The 10,574-nt window shown below is 38.6% G+C and overlaps 1 protein-coding gene across 1 annotated transcript; it reads left to right on the top strand.

Annotated features, from left to right (window-relative positions):
- Nucleotides 1–338: 338 nt before the first annotated feature.
- Nucleotides 339–9,139, top strand: mxh (myxovirus (influenza virus) resistance H). Its single transcript, XM_041878948.1, is given in 14 exon segments — nt 339–364; nt 463–502; nt 629–834; nt 1,092–1,226; nt 1,390–1,544; nt 2,153–2,291; nt 3,994–4,192; nt 5,554–5,632; nt 5,716–5,838; nt 6,150–6,282; nt 6,467–6,625; nt 7,781–7,857; nt 7,989–8,258; nt 8,616–9,139. Coding segments are annotated over 13 exon segments (1,935 nt in total). The 5' UTR covers nt 339–364; nt 463–464; the 3' UTR covers nt 8,838–9,139.
- Nucleotides 9,140–10,574: the final 1,435 nt, after the last annotated feature.

Here is a 10,574-nt window from a genome sequence, read left to right as displayed (position 1 = left end):
AGGACAAAAATGCATGTTGCGCCCCTGCCCAAAATCATTTTCATTTTGAATTGTTGCTACACTTTTCACTCTTGAATAGTAGTCAGATTTAGATGAGTGCATAGATTGACCCTTATCCTTTGTTATATACTGGAGCACCCAGTTTATATTTATTTGAAATCAGCACATTTCTTAAGGCCTTATAATCATAAGATGCTCATATAAAGCCACTCCCTTACAGTACTTTGGACATTGTTATGATGCTACAGACTGTGCCCATTCTAGGGTTGTAACATTTTTGCACATTGTTGCAGTACAAAGCTATATTGACAGGTCTCTGCTGTGTGCTCTTTCTACTCTGACAAACACAGCTGAGCAATACTGAGTAAGTCCATTTTTTTGTTATGGAAATGTAAGTTATAACCCAATAACAAATTACATCTAACCTTAGATGTATGCTTGGTGCATGTGTGTTTCATCAAGAAATGGACAGACCAGATGCAGGTTCTGAGGATGAGGAAAGGTAAGTTGAAATCCAAACAATTGATCCAGGTATGTTTCCAATTTTCTAATTAAAGACTTCATTTGCAGCTTAATTCATAACTGATTGGTTTTCCTACATTTGCTTGGTATATTTATTTGTCTGCAGATATAGAACTGGTATGCAAAGTGGGGTATTCTACAGCCATTTGGATAGACAAGTGCGACCATTCATCGAACTCATTGACTTTCTGAGATCGATCGGAATCGAGAAGGACCTGGCATTGCCAGCCATTGCTGTGGTAGGAGACCAGAGCTCAGGGAAGAGCTCAGTGCTTGAGGCATTATCTGGGGTGGCACTACCCAGAGGAAGTGGTGAGATGAATCAGTTGAAAACTATCTTTGAGTAGAGAGTAGCAGATGCATGAAGAAACATGTTTCTACCCAACTGGGTCTTCCTCAAGTCAGCGCTGCATGAGTCGAAACATGTTGTCATGCATCTGCTACTGCATCATTTTATCAGGTAGATCAGTAAATGTTCTCTTTACAATTTATAGGCTGCGTTTCTTATATTGCATAACAAATACCAATTGGGTGCAATTTTTATTTAAAATAAATATATGTTATCTTAGGTATTGTCACCAGGTGTCCATTGGAATTGAAACTAAGGAAGAGTTTTGGAGGAAAATGGAAGGCAAAGATCAGTTATCAAGGGGTAGTGGAGACTTTTGAGAACCCCTCATTGGTTGAGATTCATGTCAGAACAGGTATGCAAGTTTCAACTGAATGTAAAGCATAACATTTCACTGTATATTCCCCACAATATACAGTAGATACATGCTGACAGTGTCATTTTACGTTGGTTTATAGTTTTCAATAGATGTCAAATTCACAGGGGTGAATAACGTTGCCTAATTACCTGTTTTAAAGCTCAGAATACTCTAGCCGGAGATGGTGTTGGGATCTGTGATGACCTGATCACGCTGGAGATCACGTCTCCTGATGTATGTGACCTCACACTTATTGATCTACCTGGGATTACCAGAGTATCTGTCCAAGGCCAACCAGAGGATATTGGTGATCAGGTTAGTGTCACAAAATGAATGTGTGTTAGGAGGAAGTAGATACATTTTAGTCATTTAGCAGACGCTCTTATCCAGAGCGACTTACAGTTAGTGAGTGCATACATTTTTCATACTCTATGTAGACAATATAACTATTATCAATGTGCATTTTGAACCTTGTTAACTTCACTTAATCATATACAGTGCTCTCCACATTTATTTGGATATTGGCTTTATACTCCAGCAATGTGGATTTGTTGACGAATATGAGGCAAAAGTACAGAATGTCATCTTTATTTCAGGGTATTTTCATGTGTTTTACCGTTTAGAAATTAAAGCACTTTGTGTATCTACCCACCCCTCATTTGAAGAAGTCATAAGTATTTGGACAAATTAAAATTATATATATTAAAGTTGTCTAAAGGTTAGTTTTTGGTCCATCAATGCATAAAGCCTGTGACTCAACTCTTTGGTTGCATTTCCAGTGTGTTTTGGGTCATGTCTTGCCCTATAGTAACTGAATGGTAATTTCTCCTTATCTCAGATTCACTAAGCATCGCTGACAGATGTTAGCAGTCTGTTTCAACAGATAATACTCTTACCAATTTTTGCCTTTCATGTCCATTTAGATCAGACGTCTTATTTTGAAGTTTATTAAGAAACAAGAGACCATTAACCTGGTTGTAGTGCCATGCAATGTTGACATAGCAACAACTGAAGCATTGAGAATGGCACAATCAGTGGATCCTGAAGGTGCAAGGACTCTGGGTAAATTCACACCATATCACAACTGTTTATTTGAACTCCTCACCCTTTTCCTTCATGAAAATGACTTTTTAATATGTGGATATACAGTGGAGGAAAAAAGTATTTAGTCAGCCACCAATTGTGCAAGTTCTCCCACTTAAAAAGATGAGAGAGGCCTGTAATTTTCATCATAGGTACACGTCAATTGACAGACAAATTGAGAAAAAAATTCCAGAAAATCACATTGTAGGATTTTTAATGAATTTATTTGCAAATTATGGCGGAAAATAAGTATTTGGTCACCTACAAACAAGCATGATTTCTGGCTCTCACAGAACTGTAACTTCTTCTTTAAGAGGCTCCTCTGTCCTCCACTCGTTACCTGTATTAATGGCACCTGTTTGAACTTGTTATCAGTATAAAAGACACCTGTCCACAACCTCAAACAGTCACACTCCAAACTCCACTATGGCCAAGACCAAAGAGCTGTCAAAGGACACCAGAAACAAAATTGTAGACCTGCACCAGGCTGGGAAGACTGAATCTGCAATAGGTAAGCAGCTTGGTTTGAAGAAATCAACTGTGGGAGCAATTATTAGGAAATGGAAGACATACAAGACCACTGATAATCTCCCTCGATCTGGGGCTCCACGCAAGATCTCACCCCGTGGTGTCAAAATGATCACAAGAACGGTGAGCAAAAATCCCAGAACCACACGGGGGGACCTAGTGAATGACCTGCAGAGAGCTGGGACCAAAGTAACAAAGCCTACCATCAGTAACACACTACGCCGCCAGGGACTCAAATCCTGCAGTGTCAGACGTGTCCCCCTGCTTAAGCCAGTACATGTCCAGGCTCGTCTGAAGTTTGCTAGAGTGTATTTGGATGATCCAGAAGAGGATTGGGAGAATGTCATATGGTCAGATGAAACCAAAATATAACTTTTTGGTAAAAACTCAACTCGTCGTGTTTGGAGGACAAAGAATGCTGAGTTGCATCCAAAGAACACCATACCTACTGTGAAGCATGGGGGTGGAAACATCATGCTTTGGGGCTGTTTTTCTGCAAAGGGACCAGAACGACTGATCCGTGTAAAGGAAAGAATGAATGGGGCCATGAATTGTGAGACTTTGAGTGAAAATCTCCTTCCATCAGCAAGGGCATTGAAGATGAAATGTGGCTGGGTCTTTCAGCATGACAATGATCCCAAACACACCGCCCGGGCAACGAAGGAGTGGCTTCGTAAGAATCATTTCAAGGACCTGGAGTGGCCTAGCCAGTCTCCAGATCTCAACCCCATAGAAAATCTTTGGAGGGAGTTGAAAGTCTGTGTTGCCCAGCGACAGCCCCAAATCATCACTGCTCTAGAGGAGATCTGCATGGAGGAATGGGCCAAAATACCAGCAACAGTGTGTGAAGACCTTGTGAAGACTTACAGAAAACGTTTGACCTGTGTCATTGCCAACAAAGGTTATATAACAAAGTATTGAGAAACTTTTGTTATTGACCAAATACTTATTTTCCACCATAACTTGCAAATAAATTCATTAGAAATCCTACAATGTGATTTTCTGGATTTTTTTTCTCATTTTGTCTGTCATAGTTGACGTGTACCAATGATGAAAATTACAGGCCTCTCTCATCTTTTTAAGTGTTAGAACTTGCACAATTGGTGGCTGACTAAATACTTTTTTCCCCCACTGTATGTTCTGTGTTTACAAGCAATTCTGACCAAGCCAGACTTGGTTGACAAAGGAGCAGAGCCAGACATCTTAAAAATTGTTAATGGCCAAGTCGTTCACCTGAACAAAGGCTACATCATCGTAAAATGCCGTGGCCAGAGTGATATCAACCAGAAGATCTCTTTGGCGGACGCCACTCGACTGGAAATGGAATTCTTCAAAAACCACCACTACTTTAGGTAATTTTGGTAGCACTTCACACCAGGGGGTCAATGTTGATCCCAAAATGTCACAGCACCAGCTGCTTTCACTGCCCTTAACATATCAGTCAGCCATAAAAGTCACTGATTGTCTGGGTAGTTTAATTGTTAGTGTTTGTCAGTCATACGAGCTGGTCTCAACGGTCTTCTATAATTGCAGAATTACCAGACATTTCCCATCTCAGTGTGAGATCCGCTAACTGACCTTTATCAACTATCATTACATTTGAGAATTGAACATTTACAAATAGTTATCTTTAAATTCCACGGTCAAACAAAAGTGATAAGCCTGGTTCTTCTTACCAAATCCAAAATATGGTAGATGCAACTAGAGCAGGTTTTTTAAATATTGAATAGCTCCCTGTGTGTTTAGGCTAGATACTTACCATTTATTGTAGTGGCTGCAGCTCAATCTCCTCTTTTCGCCGATACAAAGTTTGCACCTATTGCATAACATGGGGCTTGTGAAAGCAGTCTTTTTCTACACATAAGGATCCGGACAAGAACATCACCACGAAATCGTCTGTACAACCCAACCGTTTGAGATACAAACTAATAAGTCACCACCATCGAAAGAATAGACTCTCTCGAATATGACAGTGTACGTTGTTTGGCTCTAAGACATCCACAAGCTTTATGGCAGTCCTCTGTTGCAGATGTCCTAATTTCAGAGATCTTCTCAAAAAACCTACTGTTCTTACCGAACTGTTGGAGCTACAAACTAATATGTCACCAATATCGAAAGGGCAGACTCTCACAAACACAAAGTGTCTGAATGTCGTCTGAATGTAACCCAGTACTGGGCTGTACAAATGGCACAAAGTGCAAAAAGGGGTAAAAAGTGGCCTGAATAACTTGACCAAACATTGGCCAAAAAAAACATTTTTGCTGACTTTTCTTATATCTCTCAGATATAAGACACACACTTCAAAACCTTTTTCCTTATGATTTATTTTTGGACTGACTGTTTCGCCATTTACACGTGTTATTCAATGCATTTCTATGGATAATAACAGTAAAGGCAAATTCAATGTTTCATAAAATATGTTTTATATATCTATTGTTTTGTACATTTTATGACCATTTTAAAACAATTCCATATGTTAGTTGAGTAGATATTGCGATCTATGGGCTTAGACCTACAGGGGTTCTAAAATGGGTCGCCAAGTGTTTTTGGAAATAACTTTCACAATGGCTATTATTAGGACTCACAAAATGCCTCAAAATGTCCATGTCGGTACTAGTGCTAAGGGCAGGTGGAAACTAACATATTCTCACATTGGTTTATGGCTCGTTTGTACACAAGTCAACCAAAACATTTCTGTGCATCTCAATTACAGTCCACTTCTTGAGCAAAACAAAGTTACAACACAATGCCTTGCTACCAAGCTCACACAAGACCTAGTAGATCATATCAAAGTAAGTTGACTTTAAACTTGCCATTGACTATTACATTCAATGCTAAGAATGCTACTTCACTTAATTGAATTGTTTCCCAACAGACATCACTGCCATACTTGACAGATCAAATCAGAGAGCATCTTGAGACTGTTAAAACAGAACTGAAGAAGTATAGCACTGGTCCCCCACTGGAACGTAAAAAGATGGGGCCCTACCTGACGGAGGTGAGTACATAGAAACCTGAAGAAATAAAGGTCACAATACTCTTTTCATAGAATTGTTCAAATCTATATTACACTGTTTAAATTAGGTTCATGTTGTCACTAATCTCAGCACCCAGAACCAAATCAGCTACTTGATTTTGGTTCTGGTACCGGATGTATAGATAGAGAAACTAGCGAGTGTTTCTCGATCCAGGAAACGTAGATGAGAAAATGTAGAATGAAATACTTTTTTGGAAAACAGAATTAGAAAGATCTGTACCCTTTAAATTCTTATTAGATACATGACAACGTGGTTCTGTCTACATTTCTAGCGACTAATGGATTTCATTGACAAGATTCATGAACTGTGCAGAGTTGGGAACTCAAGTGAGAAGAATCTGCATACTTTCCTCCGTCCTGTATTCCAAAAGTAGGATAGTTATCTCAGTAACACCAAAGGATTATGTAAGTCCTGTATTCATTAGATTTCATGTCATGCAAATAGAGACCCATGTCCCATGTTGTCATGATCATAGTTAATGCTTTGCAGTTTACAGGATGTAAGCCTGCTTGTGACTTTATACCCTAACAAAATGGTATTCCACTCACAGAGTTGTTTGTTCTGTCTTGTTTCTGGGTATCATTTCAGTCCTCAACGAAGTGGCGACCATGATAAAGAACTACGATAAAGAACATCGTGGGAGAGAACTGATAACTTTCAGTGACTATTGTGTATATGAACACGCAGTTCAAAAGCACATCCTTGGACTTCAAGAGCCGGCCTTGGATGTCCTGAAAGCCATTCGAGGTATTATTTAAACTGACAATCTGTGATATGACATGATCACAAAAGGCACACTCTATGTTTGTCGGAATTCGGCCCACTCCTCTTGGTACAGTAAAAGTATAAAGCTGAGTCAGTAGTGGACAGTAATATTTTATATGTGTATAAACAGTACAATATATATATACCTCACATGCGACTCATAATAAGACTATGCAATTAGCCCATTAAATGAATTATCTGACTCCATAAGATAAATAGCAATAAGCAAGAACACTATAGTTGAGTTACAACAATAGAGAATTGAGGATGGAATTCTAAAGTGTAGTTAATTTGGATTTAAAAACTCTTGTTGACCAATGGTATTACAGTAAAGTTAACCTCCATTCCGGTATCAGTCCTACAGCATGTAACCTCTGCTTCTCAGAGGTGAGACAATGGGGGATGGTAAGATCAACACAGAGGAAATTCTTGCATACAGTTGATCGTTACAACCCTTGGTTACATCCCTTTTTGGGGCTATATAGAACCCTTTTTTAAATTATTTTTATAGAACCTTTCTCAATCTGAAAGGTTCTTTGAAGATCCTTTTGGAGAACCACTGTTATTTTTTTATTCTGGTCATCCATATCATATTGTTAAAATTCCACATGTGTTTTTATTGTGATCATTGAAAAGTTGAATCAAGTGAGCTACCTCGGGAACAGCTGGGGGTCCCTGAGGAGAGAATTGAGAACCACTTACTGATTTGGTCAACCGTTCTCAATTGGCACAAGGCCATACATGAGTCTTTCAAAAGACACTGTCAATGACCATAGTCATATAAAATATTCAATGGCATATGACAACACATGAGATAAACTGGAATGACACTCTCACTCACAGTTGCTCAAAAAGTGTTTTGAGCAAACCATGCCCCAAAATATTCTAATGAGCCACCTCCCCTACATTTTAATGATCACTAAAAGAGAAAATAACAATTTTGTGAACTATAAAGAACCATTGAATAGCTCAAAGGGTTCTTTGACTCATTATGATTCCACATAGAACCATCACCCTTCCCAAAGAACCCTTGAGGAACCCTACTTTTTTAGTGTGTACAGTATAGACCTAATGTTGAATATCAACCAGTAAACAGGCCTTCAAATCTTTATATTGACTTTTTTTTTTCCTCTCAAGGTATGGTGCAAGCAGAGTTTAGAGATGTGTGTGAAGCTTGTTTCAAAAGCTATCCTCAACTCAGATGCCTGGCTGTGGTGAGTTAAAGTGAAGTGATATATTTTACATCATAGATTATGGTTGTGAAGTTAAAATGGATGATCAATTATATAATGTTGTTTGAGTCATTCATGTAATTAACTATCAGTCACACAACGAAATTCCTCAGACTAAGATAGACGAAATCCAGTCGAAGCAGGAAGCCAAAGTTGAGAAGAGAATCAAAGAATACATCAATATGGAGCGATTGGTGTACACTCAGGATAGTATTTTCGTCAAGGGCTTGAAGGATCATAAAGATCAGTTCAAAGAAGCCTTTGAGGAAGAGCATTTTTATGATCCAGAGGAAACTGAGGAGAATGACATCACTGCTGTATTCAACTGTGCTGCATTTGATACCAGGAAGCTGACCCCAGATAAACTTGGGGTCTATTATGAGGTATGTTTGACAGCAGTATGTTTTTCATAATAGGTGGGCGTGGAGAGTCTACCTTTAGTCAAGGAGGGCATACACTGATAAAGTTCAGGAAGCACTGCACCACCCCGAACCCAAGGGGCCAGGCTTTGCATGTTAGAGTCTGTACCGGAAATACAAGAGCAACTCAGAGAAAAAGAAAGGGAAAGGAAGGGCTACTAAAACAGAATTCAAGTGGTGTCTTTTTTCTAGAAGACATTCATATGAGTAATCACATACTGTAGCTTTTCAATTGTATGTTTTACCATACAGAGTCATTGTCTGTGCATAATCATTGTCCACCTTACTGTAATGTATTACTGTCCTTCACCCCACTCCTAGATTGTCTACCAGCGCCTGGCAGATTACGTGCCCATGCTGATCCTGCAATTCATGCTTAAGGAATCAGCCAAGATGCTGCGTATCCAGATTATGGATCTGAGAGACGGAGCTGATGTTGTCAAACTGCTGAGCGAAGACTCTACGGCAGGCCGCAGGAGAGCCGACCTGCATCAACGCCTGGACCGTCTGAAAAAGGCCCAGGAAAAGCTTAGTGATTTTTAGGGCTTGCAATACTGTAGTACCGTTTTATGTTATGTCATTTCAACAACAACAGGATGTCTACATGGACTGCCTTCACTCTGACACGTGTCATAGAACTTGATAATCATTCCTTTATATTGAGGTAATTCACATTTCAGAATTGAAATGTGTGTCAACCTGGCACCAGCATCATTCATACTGTGCTCTTAGCTGACAGTCAAAGGCCTCTTGTTCATTAAAGGTCAAATGCAGACCTTTTTATCTCAATATCAAATCATTTCTGGGTAACAATTAAGTACCTTACTGTGATTGTTTTAAATTAAGATGGTGAAAAATAAATATAAATAGCTTCTTAGCAAAGAGCAATTTCTCAAGCAAGAATTTTGCTAGGTCTATCTGGGAGTGGAAAACTGAAAACTATATGTTATTGGCAGAGAGGTTTGGAACTCTTTCTTATTTGTCTATTAACTAATGATGTCACCAGGCAGGCCAAAATTCCATCCCACCGAAACAGGCTGAAATTTCAGGCGGACTTTTCAAACAGCTAAAAGAGCATCATCACAATTTTCACAATTTCAGTATTATTCCAACCTCATAGTGTGGAAATATACATAAAACACAGGAAAATCAAAATGTTGACTGCACTGGGCCTTTAATAATTGAACAGAGCATTCTGAATATTTTGTGGTCACACAGTAAAGTGCACAGTAAAGTGCATGTACAGGTTTAATTTTTCACACAAATGTTTTATCTAAATATAGATTTGATAGTAGTATGAACTGATTATTCAAGTTCCAACAAGAACATGAAATATTGTTGCAGTGTCAATCCACATATTTTTATGTTAATTATTTTACATTTTGGTTAACTTTTACTCTGAACAGCTGTTGTCATAATGGTGGCCGTTCATTTCTTCAGATTAATAATATTGCTTTCTATTGTTTTACTGTGCTCTTTGTCATCTACACACTTGTCATTCATTAGAATTAAAAGTGCTACATGTTTGTAATCTAACAATTGCTCTTAGTTATTTTTTAAGCAACCACTTGTATTGTTTCCACTTCTAAGGAGGGAGGGGAGGTGGGGATGGCATGTCCAAAGATGATTTGTATTCTGTTTTTATATGATGCTGTACTTGGACTGAATAATTGATCTGGAAATCAATAAAGAATAATTTAAATGAAAGTGAAGGCTAAGGCACTTCTGAATGCTTTCTACAGACTATTGCACAATATGTCCCAAGATCACAGGTTCCACGGTTTTCCCAAAGAAGTTGTGGCCATCGATGCGTGAAAAACAAAGATGTTGCAACTAGAGCCTTCAAGGTTTTGCCCAACCTAATAACTTTTGTACAGAAGGTTAAAAGTACATTTACAGTGGTGAATAATGCAGCTTCTCCCAGGTAAATTCAATTTCTTCATCTTTGTGCCAAAACATGTACAGTCGTGGTCAAAGGTTTGAGAATGACACAAGTATTGGTCTTCACAAAGTTTGCTGCTTCAGTGTTTTTAGATATTTTTGTCAGATGTTACTATGGTATACTGAAGTATAATTACAAGCATTCCATAAGTGTCAAAGGCTTTTATTGACATTTACATTAAGTTTATGCAAAGAGTCAATATTTGCAGTCTTGACCCTTCTTTTTCAAGACCTCTGCAATCTGCCCTGGCATGCTGTCAATTAACTTTTGGGCCACATCCTGACTGATGGTAGCCCATTCTTGCATAATCAATACATGGAGTTTGTCAGAATTTGTGG

The sequence above is a fragment of the Coregonus clupeaformis genome, chromosome 6 (genome assembly GCF_020615455.1).
Source record: "Coregonus clupeaformis isolate EN_2021a chromosome 6, ASM2061545v1, whole genome shotgun sequence".
Taxonomy (NCBI): domain Eukaryota; kingdom Metazoa; phylum Chordata; class Actinopteri; order Salmoniformes; family Salmonidae; genus Coregonus; species Coregonus clupeaformis.
Note: the sequence above shows the minus strand (reverse complement) of the source record. Positions and strands in the feature narration are given on the sequence as shown.